At 49.9% G+C, this 21,366-nt stretch overlaps 1 protein-coding gene across 8 annotated transcripts in view; it reads left to right on the plus strand.

Annotated features, from left to right (window-relative positions):
- Positions 1-6,032: 6,032 nt before the first annotated feature.
- Positions 6,033-21,366, plus strand: part of LOC308597665 (glutamate receptor ionotropic, NMDA 1) — a 29,411-nt gene continuing 14,077 nt past the window's right edge. For 6 of the 8 annotated variants that reach the window (XR_014013095.1, XR_014013096.1, XM_081213600.1 and 3 more), the window contains exons 1-15: positions 6,033-6,520; positions 9,128-9,262; positions 10,230-10,406; positions 12,255-12,317; positions 13,553-13,653; positions 15,263-15,384; positions 15,566-15,740; positions 16,076-16,220; positions 16,369-16,452; positions 17,767-17,902; positions 18,441-18,568; positions 19,021-19,185; positions 19,544-19,662; positions 20,543-20,655; positions 21,052-21,200. Coding sequence is in view for 6 of the 8 variants with exons in the window: in XM_081213600.1 (XP_081069726.1) it covers positions 6,272-6,520; positions 9,128-9,262; positions 10,230-10,406; positions 12,255-12,317; positions 13,553-13,653; positions 15,263-15,384; positions 15,566-15,740; positions 16,076-16,220; positions 16,369-16,452; positions 17,767-17,902; positions 18,441-18,568; positions 19,021-19,185; positions 19,544-19,662; positions 20,543-20,655; positions 21,052-21,200 (2,061 nt within the window). In the remaining 2 variants the exon portion in view is untranslated. The remainder of the gene's footprint in view (positions 6,521-9,127; positions 9,263-10,229; positions 10,407-12,254; positions 12,318-13,552; positions 13,654-15,262; positions 15,385-15,565; positions 15,741-16,075; positions 16,221-16,368; positions 16,453-17,766; positions 17,903-18,440; positions 18,569-19,020; positions 19,186-19,543; positions 19,663-20,542; positions 20,656-21,051; positions 21,201-21,366) is intronic. The other 2 variants (XM_081213601.1, XM_081213604.1) reach the window with 2 other exon arrangements.

Genomic DNA, 21,366 nt, shown 5'->3' on the forward strand with positions numbered 1-21,366 from the left:
AATTGTAGGCCTCACTGCTGCCTGACTTCATTGTGATTTTCCTGTGATAATGTATTATCTGTTTCATACTGTTAATTGCTATGATTCTTTTTCATCTACACTGTTAGCCACTCTGAGCATCAATAGAACAATAAAATCACAATAATCAATTATGCAAATGACTACTGTGCTTCATTTCTTCTATTTTCTTCTGTATTGTTATTCTTACTTAAATTTCTATACTGCCCTTCATCTGAAGATCACAGGGTGGTTTACAATATAAAAACACAACATTATATAGCATAATTACAAAGAAACCTCCCCCCCCCAGCTTAAAAGACCACTGGTTGCTTAATTAGCTAAAGGCCTGGGAGAAGAGGAATGTTTTTGCCTGGCACCTAATTGATATATGATGCAAAGGGAATGCATAATCTTTAGATTTCCCTTTAGATTTAGATTTCAAGTTTTTATGTGGAGATTGCAGTTGTCATTCTGGCTAGTAGTAATCAATAAAAGCCATTAAGTCATTATTATAAAGAGGAAGAGCATGAAATTATTCAGGACATCAACATCTAAAGAGAGTATCATGGGTGGAGATGCTTGTCCTGTTTCAAAAGAATTTCAGAGAACAGGATGCATTCTTCATAGCGTACTCTTCAACGTTTGCCTTCATGACAGTAACACTTCAGTTAATTGTACTGGAAGACCGACTCCTATATTCAAATATATAATTTTTGGATTGCATCCAGCATATTACAGTATTTCTGGAACGTTTCCCTGTAACCTTTTAATCCATTAAAACCAACACACCTAAACCCTTGTTAGTTCAGATACTGTGACTCCCATCCAGAGGATAAATTACACATTACATATAATGCTCTTCCAAAGGTTGTTTAAATATTAAAATCAGCCTTTGAAGTCGCAGTACTGTTTGGAAGAGTAGTTTGGGGAGAGACTGTGCAAACCAGGGGTAGGAGACCTCTGGATGATATAGGATTCCAGCTCCCATTTGCCTCAGCCAGTTTGACTAATGGTCAGGGATGTAGTCCAACAAAATCTAGAAGGCCACGGGTTTCCCTCTTCTAGATTAAACCATTCCCCACTGGCTGGTTCCCACAAAAGTCATCTCAACAGGGTAGAACCCGTGGCAATGACTCATTCCACTTACATAGAGATACAGTCAATAAGATAGCATGCGAAAGCTACAACTGGAATGGAAAGGAAACTTGCATTGAAAACAAATCGTAGCAGCACAGAGTTTAATGCAGGGATGGGAACATGTGGCTCTCTAGGTGTTAAGACTCCCAACTCCCATCAGCTCTAGCCAGCATGGCCAGTGGTCAGGAATGTTGAAAACTGTAAGCCTAACAATATCTGGAAGGCAGCATGCTTCCCTGTCCCTTGTTTAACCTGACAAGGACTAAAGGGTAGGAAGGCATTGATCCACAAAAAGTAGCTACGGAATCTAAGGGCAGTGCCAAAAGTTTGGAAGGTTTGAGAAAGTTTTAAGGTTGTTGTGTGTGCTGCAGGTAGGGCTGCCAACTGACCAGGGTGGTACTGGAATTTCACTTGTGCCTTTTAACAGCAGCTTGTTCTGCAAAAATCAGCAAGTGAAGGTCTTCAGGATATGTAGATAATAAACACATTTTGCACCTAACAAATGCCTCCCATTCCACAAAGACTTCTGCTTTATCAAGGGAACTTTCCTTCCCTCTCCTCAAATCTCCTCAGGAGGGTTGGGGTAATACCCAGAACAGATTTTTTTTGGGGGGGGGAAGGGAAGGAGAGGAGAGGAGAGGAGAGGAGAGGAGAAGAAGGAGGAGAAGTTCCATTGTATGAATGGAATGACTTTGTTGGGAAAAACACAAAGTTTGCATATCAAGCTGCTGTTAAAGCAGAGGAGAGGAGCTAATCCAAAGCTGGCAAGCCTTAATCAATTTACATACATTATGGCTCAAGGTGTTTTTTTGTTTTAAAAAAACCTCATGTGTAGTCTCTCCCACCACTGCCTTATTCATCAATGAATTTTCTTGTGAATTCTAGTTAGAAAGTGTTCCAGTTAAGGCTTCCTGTTGCCTTCACCTTTCCACTGCCTCTAGCATTCCTCTGCCTCTTCATGGCCCCTTCAGTGCTGGTCCCAGCTTAATTTTCCATTTTTGCCACCACTTTAGTGACAGTTACCTTCATCATATTACATTTTCCCTGTTACCTCTGTGTTAGTGGTGAAAGTGTTGATAAGCTCCACTGTCTCCAACTACTTTCTCTCCGTCTTGCTCTTTGATGGCAGGAGGTGGAGAACCTCGAAGGGATGCAGGAGCAGCTGGGTTGGCCATCAGCCGCAGGAGTCCCCTAAACAGAGGGCCTTGGAAGGGAGTGTTTCCCCCTATTAAGTTGCCCATCAAGTCCTTCACTAAAAGAAAGTCCACAACTTATACAACAAATTTCCTACTCTGCTCAGACTTTCCTTTCATTACATAACTTTCTTGATACATGCTACAACACAGCAGAGATTAAGACATATTCACACTAATAATTATATGAGTAGTATAGGAATTTAAACAGTCATGGCTTTCCCCATACAATACTGGGAATACTGGTTAAGTGCAAGGTTCTCAGCTGGAGATCTCTTGAACTTTCCAAGAACTACAGTTCTCAGGATTCACTTAAGGGAGAGTGACTTTATGCCAGTTTATGGATGTAGAAACATTCTTGGGAGAATTTCGATTAAAAATTCCCTAGGTGAGATAACAACATGGGACAAAAGCTAAGCCTCAGCATAAAGCCTCCTGTGCCACAGAAGCTTAAAACCCATCTCCCAACCTGTAGACTTCTCTCTCTCTCTCTCTCTCTCTCTCTCTCTCTCTCTCTCTCTCTGTGTGTGTGTGTGTGTGTGTGTGTATGTGTGTGTGTGTGCGCGCACGCGCCCACGCATGCAAAGAGACATGGAAATGCAACCTATTATCTCCATTGGCTTTTACTTTATACCTTATCACCTCTACTCCTTGCAGGCTACATTTGAAAGGTGGACTGGGCTGGGAAAACGGCATCCCAAATCAAACTGCCACCCTTGCCAGGCCTAAACTGACCTTCAAGTTTGAGGTTCTCCATCACTGCTTTATTGTAACTGAAATAATTTATATCAGCCATAATTGGTGTTTCAATGCACATGACTCTCCTTCCCACACTCCCTGTTACTTTTTGGAAAGGAACACCTGGAAGGAAGCAGGAAGCAGGGTGGGGGCACAGGGTGGGTGGGTGGGGTGGGGAGCACAGTCAGAAGCAATATGTCTCCTGGAGGCAAATGATGGAATGCTATGGACTGTACTTAAGAGTGCACTTCTATATCCATATACTTGAAAGTAACAGTTGTAAGCAAAGGACTTACTCTGTGGTGTGTTTATGATTGCAGTTCTAAAGTTCCGCTGTTTAATGGACCTTATTCAGAGTGTGCATAAAATTGCAGCCAAAGATATATATTCGCTCTTAATGTTTCAAGTGAAAAATCTGAGTGCATGAAAACCAGCCAGGTAGTTCAGTATTAGCCAGGTGGGAACTCTTCAAGAGACAGTAACATAGTCATGGCTATGAGATAGATTACAGCAGCCTCCGGGTCTTTTATTATAGTGGCAAAGCCAAGGAGCAGTGAAATGGAAAGTGGAGGGGCTCCCAGCAGTAGGATACTTCAGGTCACTTTTACTCATGGCCAAGCAGGAACTCATGAGAATGTGGAGTGGTTATTTAAGGCAAGAAAAGTACCTACCGTATGACAGCTTTACCAGTTAGCACTATTGAGTGATTTATTTGTTCTTTGAGGAAGCAACATGAACTATTTTGCAACTGGTCTTTAAGGCTAGCAATGCACAACTCCTTTATAACCAAAGTGCTGGTGACGTGGCCATTTGGTTTCTCATCTACCAACTGAAATAAATTTAAGGACTCATATCTATCTAGTAGGACATGCTTAATACAATGTGACTGTTATCCCAGCATGGATCCTTTGGTTGAGCAGTGCTGTCACGAGATATTGGGCGGGTGGTATTCCAAAAGGGGAAAGGTCTCGGCCGGAAAAGACGGCTTTCCGCCTTCGCAAACTCCCCCTGCATGCCTCTCCGTTTATTTCTCCTGTTCGTAACCGCAGGGATTTATTTAAAAAAGTCTCCCCTCCGGCGGTGGGCGTTGGCATAGCCTCCGACATTTCTCCGATGGAAATAGGGACGTCCCACAGAACAGCGGAACCTTCCAGGATCCCGGCAGAAACTGGGCTGGATTCTTCTATCCCGGGAGAGAAAGGGGTGCTCGGAGGGTCTGCTTCCTCGGGCTGCTTTCCGTTCTAGCCACTCCAGCTTGGAGGGCGGAGGGAGGAGGAGGAGGAGGAGAAACGCAGCTCCGGGTTCGCCGGGCAGACCGGGCGGCGTCCCGCTTTCCCAGGGTGGTAGTTTTGGTGATCTATCTATCTATCTATCTTCCTTCCTTCCTTCCTTCCTTCCTTCCTTCCTTCCTTCCTTCCTTCCTTCCTTCCTTCCTTCCTTCTATATAACTGGTTTTTTGGGGGGGTTATTCAAGGGAAATCTGAAAATCAGCCAGGGTGTGTGTGTATTTGGGGGGGCGGGGCGTCCGCTGCCCGGATTCGGGAGCACGGGATGGAAGAGCTGGAAAGGGGAGCGTGGGTCATGTGGCCTGACCCGCCGCAAGGGAGCGATCTCGCATCTGGAACACGGTACCGAGGGCCGTACGAACCTCCCAGGAAGAAGGAGAGAAGGAGAGAAATCACCATCATAAATAATAATAAATAAAAATAAATAAATAAACCATCATCATCATCATTTTTTATTTGTATACCGTCTTTCTACCTTACAAGACTCAAGGCGGTTTGCAAGGTGGAGAAGCAAAAAATGTACACCTGATAATCGAATGCAATGGAAAAATGTGATAATAAAAGAAAACTTTAAAATAAGCAAGCAGCATCCAATAAAGTAACATCAAACCATGATTAGACTAGTCCAAGAGAATAAGATAAACATATAAAAGTTCAAGAGAAATCCATATAATATATAAAAGTTATATATCCATATAAACATATCAATCCATATAAAGTCCAGAAATCCATATAAACATATAAAAGTTAAAGAGAAATAATTTCTATACCATAGTACATCAAATTATACAATACAAATTGAGAAGCAGAGACTAGCAGCTGTGGCTCCCCAGATGTTCAGAAGCAGAGACTAGCAGCTGTGGCTCCCCAGATGTTGTTGGACTGCAACTCCCATCATTCCTAGCTAGCAAGGCCAGAGCTCAGGGATGACGGGAGTTGTAGTCCAGGGGGCCGAATCTCTTGAGATTTGGCTTTCCGCAGCCCCCCTGTTTTGTATATTGGGGGCACATTCTATAAAGATTTACAGGGTGGTGGGGGGAAATCTCTCGAGCGGCCCCGCTGCTTTTTATATTGGGAGCACATTCTATAAATACATTTGGGGGGCCTGAATCTCTTTAGCGGGGAGGTTTGGCTTTCCTCCACCTCTGCTTTGTATTTGGGGGGGGCACATCCTAGGAAGATTGACGGGGTGGGGGGAACTCTTGAGCGGCCCCCCTGCTTTGTATATTGAGGGGAACATCCTATAAAGATTTTTTTTGGGGGGCGGCCGATCTCTTGATTTCCTCTGCTCTCCTCCGCGATTTCTCCAGCCCCCCACCCCACCCCGCTTTTATCTCTCCCTCCCCCCTCCCCCCTCTCGCCCCAAGCCCTGCCCCCCCCCCGACACCAAACGCCGCCGCATTGGCCTGCCGCCGCCTCCTCCTCCTTCTCTCCTGCGCGCAGCCGCGCGCACGGGTGCGCGCCTGTCTTTGCAGGGGAATTTCGGCGCCGCGGACAGCGCCATTGTGCTTCAGCACCGCGGACGGGGCCGCCCCCCTTTTTTGCGGGGAGATCCGGCGGCTGTTGGCAAGGGGGTGGGCATTCAGGGACTGTGACTTTTTTGCGGGGGCGGGGGGGATTCAGCACCAGGGACAGTGGCTTTTTTGCAGGGGGCCAATTCAGCACTAGGGACAGCTGCTTTTTGCAGGGGGGGGCAATTCAACACCAGGGACTGTGACGGTTTTTTTTGCCAGCGGTGGCAATTCAGCACCAGGGACAGCGGCCTTTTGCAAAGGGCCAATTCAGCACCAGGGACAGCAGCCGCCTCTGCTTCTTCCACAGGGCCGCTTCAGGACCACGGATAGACCCTCTTGCGGGGCAGTTCTCCGCCGCCTGGGGGGCCCTTGGGCTGCGCCGGGCGACGGTGGGGTGACCGCCATGCGCCTCCTGCTGCTGGCCGTGCTGCTGTGCTTCTCGGTGGCGCGGGGGGGCTGCGAGCCCAAGGTGGTGAACATCGGGGCGGTGCTGAGCACCAAGAGGCACGAGCAGGTCTTCCGCGAGGCCATCAACCAGGCCAACAAGCGCCATGGCACCTGGAAGATCCAGCTCAACGCCACCTCCGTCACCCACAAGCCCAACGCCATCCAGATGGCCCTCTCCGTCTGCGAGGACCTCATCTCCAGCCAGGTAGCCGCACCGCGCCGCCCAAGAACCGGTCGGGGGAACCCCCTAGGGACTCCTCCTCGACGTGATGGGCCAGGCTCTTGACCTGGCGGACTGGTTGGCCCCAGAAAGGACCACCCAGGGACCCCTGGATCCTGTGGGCTTGGGGCAGCAACCTAGGAACCCGCAGGCCACAGAGATCAACCGAGGGACCCTACCGCCCTAAGGACTGGCCTAGGGACCCCATGGTTCTACTCAGGACTGGCCAAGGACCTCTTGACCCTATGGTCCAGACTGTGGGCTTGGGGCACCAACCTAGGGAGCCCTAGGCTTTAGAAACCAACCTAGGGAACCTTCAGCCCTAAGAGACGACCAGAGGGCCCTTGGCCCTACTATGGAGCACCCAGGGACCCTATGGATCAGGCTTGGGGGGGCCAGCCCAGGGAGCCCTTGGCTTTAGAAACCAACCTAGGGAACCTTCAGCTCTAAGGACTGGCCTAGGGACTTCTTGACCCTACTAAGGGCCAGCCAACAACTCCTTGACCCTATGAACCAGCCTCTTGGCTTGGGCACCAGCCCAGGGACAACCCCCCTCTTTCTTTCTTTCTTTCTTTCTTTCTTTCTTTCTTTCTTTCTCTCTTTCTCTCTTTCTCTCTTTCTCTCTCTCTCTCTCTCTCTCTCTCTCGCTCCCCCTCTCTTTATTTTTTCTCCTTCTCTGCCACCTCCCTCCCTCTCTCTATTTCTTTCTCTCCCCCTTTCCCTCTTTATTTCTCTCCTTACCTCTCTCCCCCTCCCTCTCCCCCTCTTTCTCCCTCTTTTTCTCCCTCCCTCCCTCTCTTTCTTTCCCCCTTTTCTCTCTCTTTCTCTCTTTTGCTCTTTATTTCTCCCCCTCTCTCCCCTCTCTATTTCTCTACTTTTTTTCTCTTCCTCCCTCGCTCCCCTCTCTTTCTCTATTTTTTCTCCTTCTCTACCTCCCACTCCCTCCCTCTTTATTTTTCTTTCTCTCCCTCTCTTTCACTCTTTCCCCCTCTTTATTTCTCTCTCCCCTCTCTCGTTTTCTCTTTATTTTTTCTCCTCCCTCCCTCTCCCTCTCCCTCTCCCTCTCTCCCTCTTTCTCCCTCTTTCTCTCTCTCTCTCTCTCTCTCTCTCTCTCTCTCTCTCTCTCTCTCTCTCTTTCTCTCTTTATTTCTCCCCTCTCTCTTTCTCTCCCTTATTTTCTCTCCCCCCTTGCTCCCCCTCTCTTTCTCTCTTTTCTTTTTCTCCTCCTCTCCCTGTCTCTGCCTACCCTCTTTCTTTTTCTTTCTCTCTCTCTCTCTTTATTTCTCTCCCTACCTTCCCCCATTTCTCTCCCCTTTTCCTCCCTCTCCCCCCCTCTTTCTCTCTATATTTTTTCTCCTCCTCTCCCTCTTTCTTTTTCTTTTTCTTTCTCTCCCTCTCTTTCTCTCCATCTCTTTCCTTCTTTATTTCTTATCCTACCTCTCTCATTCTCTCCCTCCCTCCCTCCCTCTCCCCTCTCTTTTCTCTTTTTCTCCTTCTCTCCCCCCTCCCTCCCTCTCTCCCGCCCTCCCTCTTACACACCCACATATTGGGACCTTAAAAATACCCCAACACAGCCCATTTTCCCAAGGAACAAACCGGGTCCCCAAGTTATCAAATGGTGCTATTTTGGCCCCATTTATGTCTCATTTGGTATCTCCTTTGAAGCCACCCAAATTGCAGACCTGATCGACATTTACAGACTTCCTTCTTTCCCCAAACGGAGCAGAAAAGGCCATTTATAGGAGAAGCCAGCAGAGGGAGGAGGAAGTTTCCATGGAAACGCTATCTCAGTTGCTTCCATAGGGTTGGTTCCTTCCATCGATTGCTCTTCGCCTCCTTCTCGCCAGACCATTTCATCATAAATAGTCCCTGGAGGGGAAATGGCATTTAGGCCTTAAATGTGCGGTTAAGGAAATCATATTATCTTGCAATCTGGCTCAGCCGACTTCTCTCTCCGCCTGTCAAAGCCTAGGCATTCGAGGACGTCCATAATTTAATGGGAGAAACGTCGGAGGGAAATGGCTTCTTGTTGTTATTGTTGAGTCGTTTAGTCATGTCCGATTCTTCGTGACCCCATGGACCAGAGCACGCCAGGCCTTCCTGTCTTCCACTGCTTCCCACAGTTTGGTCAAGCTCATGTTGGTCACTTCAAGAACACTGTCCCACCATCTCATCCTCTGTCTCCTTGCGCCCTCCTCCTTGCGCCCTCCATCTTTCCCAACATCAGGGTCTTTTCCAGGGACTCTTCTCTTCTCAGGAGGTGGCCAAAGTCTTGAGGCCTCAGCTTCAGGATCTGTCCTTCCAGTGAGCACTCAGGGCTGATTTCCTTCAGAATAGGTTTGTTGGATCTTCTTGCAGTCCATGGGACTCTCAAGAGTCTCCTCCAGCACCAAAAAAGCATCCATTCTTCGGCGATCAGCCTTCTTGATGGTCCAGCTCTCACTTCCATACATCACTAGTGGGGAAACCATAGCTTGAACTATATGGATCTTTGTCGGCAAGGTGATAGGACATCCATATTTTCATGGGAGAAATGTTGGAGGGGAATGTTAGGACATCCGTAATTCCATGGGGAAAACGTCTCTCCCACAGGTCTACGCCATCTTGGTGAGTCACCCGCCGGCTCCCAACGACCACCTCACGCCGACGCCGGTGTCATACACTGCTGGCTTCTACCGGATCCCGGTCATCGGCTTGACCACGCGCATGTCCATCTACTCAGACAAGGTAAGCCCACAGCTCCCGCTGGTCGGGACCCGCCGTTCTCCTGGACATGTGGCGGGAGAAGGCTTTGACTTCTCCTCTGCCCGGTTCCCTGCCACTTCGCTTATTGCTTGGAGACCCTCCATGCTTGGAGACCCACCAGGAGACCCTCGGAGATGGACCACGGTGAGTCCAGAATGGCTGGTCCATTAGAGGCATGGTGACTCCATATCAGACCATGCCTGGTGCCCCATGCTCCTCAGAAACAGCCATTCGTTCTTCTCAGGAGTCGACATCTGTCTGTCTACCGAGCTCCTCCAGACCCACACCACCTTCACTGGTTGAAAGGACACTGGGTATCTTTCCCATACTGGTGAGCGCCCAGCCCAAAACTTCTGGTGGAAAGGTAGAGCTTTGTATCTTCCCCATACTAGTGGATACCCAGCTCAAACCTTCTGGAGATCTTTCCCATTGGCTTCCTAAAGAGGCCCTTCCACTGCACAGCAGGGCCTTTGTCCACAATGGTTCCCAGGTCTCCTTCCAAGGTAGCCCCATGGAGAAAGCAGGGCAGTAGACCAAGCAGATGGCCAGGTCTTGGATGGAGCTGGTACTAGAGATGTTCTTCCACCCCAGGGGAGGGATGTTCCTCAATCTCATCTCCAAGTCACCTTCCCATGGAGACAGCAGGAGATGAGCAGAGGATGGACCTCTCTGGAGAAGCAGGTGGGGTCTCAAGATGGAAGACCTCAAGAGGCTCTTTCCACCCCATAGGAGGGACGTTGCCCCAACTCCTTTCTAGGTCCCCTTCCAAGGTAGCCCCATGGAGAATGCATTAGCTGAGCAGAGCATGGACCTCTCTGCCGAGGCAGGTGGGCTCTCAAGATGGAACTTCTCCAGAGGCTCCTTCCACTCCGTAGGAGGGATGGCGTTTCAACCCGGATGCCCCCACCTGGTCCGCAGTGACGCCCCCTCTGGCTCCTTCTCTCCCCAGAGCATCCACCTGTCGTTCCTCCGCACGGTCCCTCCTTACTCTCACCAGTCCAATGTCTGGTTTGAGATGATGCGCTTCTACAAATGGAACCACATCATCCTCATCGTCAGCGACGACCACGAGGGCCGGGCGGCCCAGAAGAAGCTGGAGACCCTCCTGGAGGAGAAAGAGTCCAAGGTCAGTAGCTTCCCGCCACCCACCCTTCTCTCGAAAGTCTCGCGCTTTGTCGTCCGTGTGTAGATTGACATCTGTAAATACACCTTCTCTCTCTTCTTCCCATTGTTAAACATGACCCACATTGTGCTCTTAAGCGCCGGCCGTCTAAGTCCCTGACCAAAGTTTGTTATTCTTTATTCATTTCACTTGCTTTGCCATGGTCGAAAAAAACCGAACTCTCCGACTACGTTAAAAAAAAAAGAAATCCGAAAGAGGCAAAAACGGGGAGACGAGGGGGGAGACGTAACCTGGAGCTGGGCCAAAAACCCGTTTCCTTATTGAAAGAGAGCGTCTAGGAGAGTAGGCTTGGATCATGGACTTGGGAAGGACCTGGAAGGGTTGTCTGGTTCAACCAAGGCAGGAACCTCAAGATGGAATCATAGAGTTTGGAAGGAGCCCCAAGAGAGACTTGTGAGGCAGGGATAGGCAGCTCCCTTTACCTGCTTCCTTCCTCCTCTCCAAAGAAGCTCATGGTCAACACAACAATCTGATCAGTCATAATGGTCATAATTTTGTCATCTATACCCCCACCCATCAGACTGGGTTGCCCCAGATGCTCCAACATTTAGAAGAACACCATAAAAGGTCCAATCGTCCACAACTTCCCCAATCGCAGCTTCTCCTGAGGGTCCAGTTCCTTCTTTCCTGGGTTGGGGGCCCACGTGGCTCCACCCCCTCCGACATTTCTCCAGCGGAAGTGGCGGAGGGGGGCTTTGAAGCCGAGCCTCCTTGGCGCGTGGTGTGATTGGTGGCTCCACATCAGCCAAGCCAACATATATGGGTAGCCTTCCTAGATCAGACCAAAGGCAGGACATCCGGTCCATGGTCCTCTTCTCGATGGCCGTCGAGAATCCTGCAAGGAGGAAGGAGCTGAGGGTGGCGGCCTTGCCCCCGCTTTTCACTCCAAGCGGCCAGCATTCAGAGGTCTACCAACATTTGGGAAGAGGGACAACCCACCATCCCCTCCAACATTTCTCCCATGAAAATGTCCAGCTGCCCTCAGAAACTCGCAAGGTACCTTCACCGATTTAAAGGAGAGAGGAAGAACTTGCATGAACCCCCAAGGAAACTTCCTAGGACACCCCCATAGGAGATCTTGTAGGAAACGTCTTAGGAAATTTTGTAGGAAATTTAATAGGAAAACCCCATAGGAAACCTGGTCAGGAACCCCCATCAGAAACTTTTTAAGAAGCCCTTTTTAGTAACTTTATAGGAAACCTTGCGGGAAAGTTTGTAGGAAATTTAACAGGAAACCTTGAAGGAAACTTAATAGGAAACTTTGTAGGAAAAAATTGCAGGAAATTCAACAGGAAACTTTCAAGGAAACTTAATAGGAACCCTTGTAGGAAACTTTGCAGGAAACTTAATAGGAAACCTTGTAGAAAACGTAGTAGGAAACCTTGTAGGAAACTTAATAGCAAACTTAATAGGAAACCTTGTAGGAAACTTAATAGGAAATGTTGTAGGAAAGTTTCTAGGAAACTTAATAGGAAACTTTGTTGGAAACTTTGTAGGAAACTTAATAAGAAACTTTGAAGGAAACTGAATAGGAAATCTTGTAGGAAACTTTGCAGGAAAATTTGTTGGAAATTTAATAGGAAACTTTGTAGTAACTTAATAGGAAACCTTGTAGGAAACTGAATAGGAAAGCTTGTAGGGGGTTTTCCCTGCTCCTCTGTTACGGCCCCCCCGCCCCGGATCAGGAGGAGTTGGATATGGGATTTGCTTTGAGTGCCCGTCTTTCTTCTTTCAACTGTTTATAATCTTCTTCTGTGTCTGCATATTTTCTCTGTGCACATTATCCATCAGAGTAAAAAAAGGAGCTTTGACAGCCTCGAACCGCTATCCTTTGACAACAAGCGAGGACCCAAGGTATATTTGCATGGAAATGCACGCCGCCCACCAACCTAACGAGCAAAAAAATTAAAATAAAAAATTCATTAAATTCATTAATTGGGCCGCCTCGGCCCACGGGCACCCCACAAAAAATTAGAATAAATTTTAGATATATATAGATATATATATATATATTAAAGGGAAAAAAATATAAAGATATCTCTGGAGCCAGCAAGCAGACTCCGTGTTTTTTTTTTTGGGTCGCACGTTCTTTTCCGTTGAGATATGCTTGGTTTGAGCTTGAGTTTGAGGAGCAATCCCATCCTGGACGTCTTTCTTCGGAAGACCATGCATGTGGAGCCAGAGCGAATTTGCGAGTTTATTCCCCCTCCCCCCTTGTTTCCTCCTGGACCATCTGATTCCCCCTTCCTGTTCTCCTCTTCCTGCTCTGCCCCTTCCTGTCCCAACAGGAAATGCGAGATGCTCACTTCAATTCCCTTGCAAGGCGGACCCCTTGCGTGTTTTTCCCCTCCCCCTTCCTCCCCTTTTCCTGTTTTTTATTATTATTATTATTATTTTGTTTTTTGGAAAACAACAGGCGTTTGAGCGGTCAACTGCATCGCAAAACCAGCCAGCCAACCAATATATGGATATTCGCAGTCGCCGCCTGAGGGGCTCCCTCGCCGTCGCAAAGATGGTGATGACAGAGCGAAAAAGGCTGGTCGGCAATTTCCGAGATGGCAGGGATTCTGCAGAATTTTCCAAAAAAAGAAAAAGGGAAAAAAAGAATGCAAATTTTGCAATTTTTTTTATTTTTCTTTTTTGCAAAAACCAAATAGCGAGAAATCAATTTGCCACGGTGGGTGGAATCACTTTGGCGGCCGCTGTGTATCTCTATATATGCCTTTTTTTCCTCTTTCCTGTACCAATGCACGACCTTCTTTTGGGGCTGGAGTGACTTCTGTTTGCATGCCCAGTGCAACAACAAAGAAAAATGATTCTTTTTTTAAAATAGAAAATAAAATAAAAAATTCGATTTTTATTTTTTTAAGGGGGTGGGGAGGAAATTAACCCCAGCAGGAGAAAAGAAAAGAAAAGAAAGAACGGGGGGGAGAGAAAAAAACCGAGGAAAAGAAATGAGGAACAACTGAGTCCTTTCCAGGTAGACCTTGGAAAGAGAGAAGGAGGTATCTTTCTGAGGAAAGCATGGCTCTCGCATGGGGGATCGGGGCCCAGCCGACTGACCCCATTTGCTCGCGCCAACCTTGCAGGCCGAGAAGGTCCTTCAGTTTGAGCCGGGCACCAAGAATGTGACGTCTCTCCTCCTGGAAGCCAAGGAACTGGAGGCCAGGGTGATCATCTTGTCTGCCAGGTGAGGGCCGGTCGGTGGGGCGGGGTTGGGGTCAGGTGAGTGGAGGCGACCCCCGTTTTTCCCCCGTTCAAATTTCTCCGGCGTTTCCCTCTGAGGTTTCTCCCATGAAAACAGGGACCTCCGATTCCATCCCTTCCAGAATTTATCCCATGAAAATAGGGACTTCTACCATCCCCTCTGATGTTCCTACCATGAAGATATGGACGTCCGACCATCCCCTCCGATGTTTCTCTCATGAAACTATGGACCTCCTATTCCATTCTTTCTAGATTTCATCCCATGAAAATATAGACTTCTACCATCCCCTCTGACGTTTCTCCCATGAAAATAGGGACCTCCTATTCCATCCCTTCCAGAATTTATCCCATGAAAATAGGGACATCCTGCTACCCCCTCCGATGTTTCTCCCATGAAAATATGGACCTCCTATTCCATTCTTTCTAGATTTCATCCCATGAAAATATAGACTTCTACCATCCCCTCTGACGTTTCTCCCATGAAAATAGGGACCTTCTATTTCATCCTTTCCAGAATTCATCCCATGAAAATATGGACTTCCACCATTGCCTCTGACATTTATCCCATGAAAATAGGGACGTCCTATTCCATCCTTTCCAGAATTCATCCCACGAAAATAGGGACGTCCTAGCATCCCCTCTGACGTTTCTCCCATGAAATTATGGATGTCCTACCACCCACTCTGACATTTATCCCATCAAAATGCTGACGTCCTACCATCACCTCTGATATTTCTCCCAAGGAAATAGGGACCTCCTATTCCATCTGTTACCGGAAAAATCTGAGGGCTCCCTTGGACAAAAACAAAGACACCAACCAGGATAACTTGGAGCAAAACAGCAGCCTGTAGGCTTGGCCTTTATTGAACTGTTGCAACAGGGTGTTCCCCTCACTTGCAGGAGAGAGGAAAGACCCCGAAAGATGGTGTGCAAGACCTTATAAAAACTTTTGAAATTCCCATCCTCTAGATCAAGCCCACCCCCAGAAACATCATGCATACATTACAGAAAGGAGGGGTTGACATCATGCATACATTACAGAAAGGAGGGGTTGAGGGAGGAGTTGTGGTGGTAACCTGAGTGTCCTGTCACCTGGCTGGTTCCTCCTTTCCCCCTCCCCATGAGTCACTTCCAGGAGACAAAGGGGAGTTGGCAGTTTCCTGCCCCCAGAGGGAAGATCTGATCGTTGTCCTTTGTTTCAGTCCATGCTGAATCCACTCCCATATGCAAGTTCTTTGTGATCTTGATGGTCTTCTGTCTAGGACCATCAGGGTTGGCATAGCAACTGGGCAGGGCTCCTGTGGATGTGCTGGGATGGTGAAGGGATTATGGCTGACCAGAACCAATCCACCCCCCTTTGATAGTCCTTGTCATATGGAGTAAAACAAAAATGGAACAGTGCAAATCCGATGTATGGTTGATTTTTCTATGAATTTATAACAGAAGTGTGGCATATGTAGTGTGCGAGTGTGAGAAGTTTGTACAAACTGAATGATTGGGGTGGGGGGTTCCTGCTACACATCCCCTCTGCCGTTTCTCCCACCAAAATACAAACATCCTACCATCCCAACAGCCTTCTTCTCTTTCTCCAGTGAGGACGACGCCACCACTGTCTACACGGCCGCAGCCAAAGAAAACATGACAGGTCCCGGCTACGTCTGGCTGGTGGGGGAACGGGAGATCTCTGGCAATGCCCTACGCAACGCACCAGAAGGTAACCTGTGACCCCTCCCCATGGTCCAGCTGCCCCACGGTTGTTCACCCAGCGGTGCTCTCCTTCCCGTCTCTAAATCCTTTCTGAGGTCTCCGCCTCGCAGCGAGTTCACCTGGATTACCTCTGGGGTCCCGGCCAACCCAGTCATCTGTCTTCACCCCCCACCCCACCCCCATCCCAGGTCTCATCGGTCTACAACTCATGAACGGCAAAAACGAGTCGGCTCATATCCGGGATGCGGTGGCCATGGTGGCCCAGGCAGTCCACAACTTGTTTGAGAAGGAGAACATCACCGACCCACCCAGGGGGTGCGTGGGGAACACCAACATCTGGAAGACGGGGCCGCTCTTCAAGAGGTAAGAGCGTCCCAGGCACCTCGGACCTGGGTTCTTTATGGAGGGGGTGGTGGGATGTCTGTAATTTCATGGGAGAAACGTCAGAGGGGATGGTACGATGTCAGTATTTTCATGGAATGAATGTTGGAGATGATGGTACGATGTCCATAATTTGGTGGAATAAATGTCAGAAGGGGTGGTAGGGTGTCCATAATTTTGGGGGAGAAATGTCAGAAGGGGTGATAGGACATCTGTAATTTCATGGGAGAAATGTCAGAGGGGATGGTAGGACATCCGTAATTTGGTGGGAGACATTTCCATCCCCCCGCATCCCGATCAACCCGCCTTCTCCCCAGGGTACTGATGCAGACGAAGTACGCCGAGGGTGTGACGGGCCGGGTGGAGTTCAACGAGGACGGGGACCGCAAGTACGCCAACTACAGCGTCATGAACCTGCAGAACAACAAGTTGGTGCAGGTCGGCGTCTACAACGGCAGCCACGTAAGTATCCCTTGGATGGGAGGGTCCTGCCTGGCCTGGGGGTCGGACTGGCTGACCTTCGGGGGTCCCATTCTGACTCTATGGTCATTTATCAAGGAAGGCTGGTAGAGAAGGTCTGGTCCCAACCTTTCTCTCCTCACCTCCGCAGTTCCTGCCCAATGACCGCAAGATCATCTGGCCGGGAGGAGAAACCGAGACGCCCCAGGGCTACGAGATGTCTACCAAGCTCAAGGTATCATCTCTGCTCCACCTCCCTCCCTCACTAATGTCAGCCTGGTGAGGAACAGTTGAAGGAGCTGGGGAAGAGGAGAGCAAGAGATATGAGAGCCACCTTCAAACATCTCAAGATGATTGAGGGTCTGGAAGCCAAGCCTTAGGGGGAACAGTCAAAGGAGATGGCTCTTTTTAGCCCAGAAAAGGGGAGGCTGAGAGGAGATGTTAGGGCCACTTTCGAAGATCTCAAGATGATTGAGGGTCTAGAAGCCCAGCCTTAGTAGAAACGGTTGAAGGAGATGGAGAAGAGGAGATATGGGAGCCACCTTCAAACATCTCAGGATGATGGCGGGTCTAGAAGCTCAGCTTTAGGAGGAATGGTTGAAGGAGATGGAGAAAAGGAGACCAAGGCGATATGAGAGCCATCTTCAAACATCTCAAGATGTTTGAGGGTCTAGAAGCTGAGTCTTAGAGGAAAGGTTGAAGGAGATGGCTCTCTTTACCCCAGAAAAGAGGAGGCTGAGAGGAGATGATAGGGCCATCTTCAAACATCTCAAGATGTTTGAGGGTCTAGAAGCTGAGCCTTAGGAGGAACGGTTAGGAACTTCAGAGGAGATGGAGAAGAGGAGACCAAGGAGATATGGGAACCACCTTCAAACATCTTAAGATGGTTGGAGGGTCTAGAAGCTCAACCTTAGCAGAAACGTTTGAAGGAGATGGCTCTCTTTAGCTCAGAAAAGAGGAGGCTGAGAAGAGATGTTAGGGCCATCTTCAAACATCTCAAGATAACGGAGGGTCCCTTGGGAGGAACAGTTGAAGGAGATGGCTCTCTTTAGAGCCAAACATCTCAAGATGATTGAGGGTCCAGAAGCCGAGCCTTCGGAGGAATGGCCGAAGGAGATAGGAACACTCAATCTGAGGATGAGGAGATATGAGAGCCGTCTTCAAATATCTCCAGGGCTTTCGCCTGGAAGAAAGAACAAGTCCGCCCGCTCCAGAGGGTAGGACTTGAACCCGTGGCTTCCAGCTCCAAGAAAGGAGAGCCCGGCCTGACGTCCAGGAGAAATTTGCGGGACGCAAGCAAGCCGGCTCTCCTTCCTTGGAGTCCCGGGTGCCTAAGTGGAAATCGTTGCACGTCGGGTGGGGGGGTTGGTCTAGATTACCATGGAGCCCCTTCCATCTCAACCACTTCTGAATTCCATGTTGGCATCCCTGTATCCAACTCTCCCCTTCCAGGAGAAGGCAGCAGAGGGGTTGAGAAGCCGATTTGGCTGGGAAGAGGATGGTGATCCATCTTCTCACTTTTTGGGGGGCTGTTTCCCCCCCCCCCCAGATTGTCACCATTCACCAGGAGCCGTTCGTCTATGTCAAGGAGACCCTGGCCGATGGCAAGTGCAAAGCCCTCACCAACAGCACTGGCGGCTTGGTGCAGCAGGTCCTCTGTACGGGGCCCAACAAGACCATGCCGGGTACGTCTTGAACCCAAAGTATCAGGTCAGAATCTCCCCCAACAAGCGTCTCCATTGGGCGCCAGGCATCTCTCCTTCTTGGGAGGGTCTGCACTGCATGGTGGAGATGAGACCCTCTTAGTCTAGACCAGGCCTCGTCCAGATGTGGTTGGCCTACACCACCCATGATCCTTAGCTAGCTGGTCAGGAACAATGGGGAGGTCCGTTCCCCGTTGATCAAGCCTGAAGAACTGGATCGCTTCCTGATCATATATGGAACGGAACCACCTGAAGGGCCGAGGTGGAGGAAGCCTGGTTCAGATGATCTCTTCCACATACGACCAGGAAGGAATCCAGCTCAGCAGGCCGGGAACAAAACGGATTGACGGGAAACGGGTCGGATCTCCACCAGAAAGCCATCCACATTGTCCTAACGGGGCCCGGTCAAATGGCATCTCCTCGACGGAAGGGCATGGAGGTGGAGTGATTGAGAAGGTCCTCTCCGTTGGGAACCTTCTGGAACGGGCCTCAATGGTCCCCCTTTCTCCTGCCCCACCAGGCCGCCCCAGCGTGATGCTCTGCTGCTATGGCTTCTGCGTCGACCTCCTGATCAAGCTGGCCAAGACCATGAACTTCACTTACGAGGTCCACCTGGTGGGCGATGGGAAGTTTGGCACGCAGGAGAGGGTGAGCGGGCCTCGGGAAGGCCGGACGGGCCACCCTCCAACTTCTCTGAAGACCTCCGAGGGTCCAGCCCCTTGGCCGGGGACGGATAGACGCCGTCCCGTTGAGAAAGGGGATCTGTGCAAAGTCGTTCCTGGAACGGTTGGCCGTACCCATTGGCTTTCCTCCCACACTGGGGTGACCTGAGGAACCTTCAGGAGAGGCCTGGAGGGTTGTCCATTCGTGAACTTGCTTCCCATAGCTTCTTCCTGCTATCCCCTTTGACATTTGTTCCATGAAAATATGGACTTCCTACCATCCCCTTTGACGTTCATCCCATGAAAATACGAACGTCCTACCATCATCTCCCACATTCATCCCACGAAAATACAGACGTTCTACCATCACCTCCCACATCCATCCCATGGAAATATGGACCTCCTTGCCCTTCTCACCCCGGCTCTGTCTCACCACAGGTGAACAACAGCAACAAGAAGGAGTGGAACGGCATGATGGGGGAGCTCTTGAGCGGTCAGGCGGACATGATCGTGGCTCCTTTGACCATCAACAACGAGCGGGCCCAGTACATTGAGTTCTCCAAGCCCTTTAAGTACCAGGGACTCACCATCCTGGTGAAGAAGGTGGGTAGACATGGCCAACGACCACTAGGCATCACTGTGCCCTCCAGAGGGCTTGGTCCGCAGAGGTGGCCACGCTCTGCTTTGGTCAAGCCGTTCCCGTTATCCATCTCCTTCCCTTTGCAAAGTCCCGATGGAAATTCTTGTGAATATAATATAATATAACATAATATAATATAATCAGCATCCATTAAAAGCCACCCATACATGACATCAAAGTCCATACTTGAAAGGCCTGGGGAGAAGAAGAGGAGAACCGTTCTCTTGCCACGATCTCTTCAACCTTTGTGAGGAACCCTAAGCAGCCCCTGCCGGGGTCTTCCCCCGGCTGCTGATGCCCACTTCCGGTTCTCCGTTGCAGGAAATCCCCCGCAGCACCTTGGACTCGTTCATGCAGCCATTCCAGAGCACCCTGTGGCTCCTGGTGGGCCTCTCGGTCCATGTGGTGGCTGTGATGCTCTATCTCCTGGACCGTTTCAGGTAACTGCAGCCACCCCTTGGTCTTCCTTGTCTTCTCTACCACTTCCTCCTCCTCCCTCTACCCCTTGGTCTTCCTGGTCTCCTCCTCCTCCTTCCTCCTCCTTTCTCCTTCCTTCTCCTCCTCCCCCTCCTCCCACTCCTCCTCCTCCTCCCTCCTCCTCCTTTCTTCCTCCTCCTCCTTCTCATCCCTCTACCCCTCCTTCTACCCCTTGGTCTTCCTGGTCTCCTCCTCCCCCCTCCTCCTTCCTCCTTCATTCTCCTCCTCCCCCTCCCTCCTCCCCCTCCCTCCTCCTCCTCCCTTCTCCTCTTTTCTTCCTCTTTCCCCTCCCCCTCCTCCTCATCCCTCTAACCCTTCCTCTACCCCTTGGTCTTCCTGGTCTCCTCCTCCTCCTCCTCCTCCCTCCTCCTCCTCCTCTTTCCTCTGCCCCTTGGCCTTCCTGGTCTCCTCCTCCTCCCTCTAGCTCATGGTCTTCCTGGCCTCCTCCCCCCTCTACGCCTCTTTCCTCTACCCCTTGGTCTTCCTGGTTTGCTCCTCCTCCTCCTCCCAGAGGAGCAAGGAAAAGTTATCCAGCTCTGCTTCCTCCCACCCATGAATGGGGGCAGGGACAAGGAACTGGACGGGCTGTTCCTCAAGACGTCACCAAATTACGTACCCATCAATGATGCAAAGGGACCTCTGTCCACTGACTTTGCATCACTTATTCCACCTGCGAACGACATGAGGGAAACCGAGGAGTCCTCGAAGTTTCGCCCTCTGCCCACCCTGAACCTCTGGAGTTCCTCGCACCCATGAGGTCCAGAAGCTTCTTTCCATGGGGCATCTTCTAAGACCTGCTCCTCAACGGACGGCTGACCACTGGCCCCGTTTGCTCTCTTGCAGCCCCTTCGGCCGCTTCAAAGTCAACAGCGAGGAAGAGGAAGAGGATGCCCTCACCCTGTCATCTGCCATGTGGTTCTCCTGGGGAGTCTTGCTCAACTCTGGCATCGGAGAAGGTGAGTCTCTCCAGTGGGAACGATCTGGATGGGTCCGTCCGTAAGAGGCTGCAAAGCAAAGGCTGGTTCCACCGACCCCATCTCATCTTCTCCGATATTTCTCCCATGAAAATAGGGAGGTCCCACCATCCCCTTTGACCTTGATAAAAATAGGGAGGTCCTACTATCCCCTTTGACATGGATAAAAATATGGAGGTCCTACCATCTTCTCTGACCTCCGTCATTTCTCCCACAAGAATAGGGATGTCCAACTCAACTTCTTCCCCTCTGGGTTCTTCCCCAGTTAGATGGTCTTCTTGAGGGGTGGCACTAGAGAGCTTGGGTGAGGTCTATCTCCCCAGGGTTTCGGTCCTTCAGATGCTTGAGGACCATCCCGAGCTGCCCTATCTCTTCCAGGCGCTCCCCGGAGCTTCTCCGCACGGATCCTGGGAATGGTATGGGCTGGATTCGCCATGATCATCGTGGCCTCTTATACTGCCAACCTGGCGGCCTTCCTGGTGTTGGACAGACCCGAGGAACGGATCACGGGCATCAATGATCCCAGGGTAAGCATGGAAGGAGAACACCAAGCCTCTGACATGTCTCCTATGAGAATATGGATGTCCTACCATCTTCTCTAACATTTATCCCATGAGAATAGGGATGTCCTACCATCGCCTCTAGCATTTCTCCCAGGAAATTATGGACGTCCTACCACCCCTTCTGACATTT

This window comes from Podarcis bocagei (genome assembly GCF_964188305.1).
Source record: "Podarcis bocagei genome assembly, chromosome: 11".
NCBI classification, from domain to species: Eukaryota; Metazoa; Chordata; class Lepidosauria; order Squamata; family Lacertidae; genus Podarcis; species Podarcis bocagei.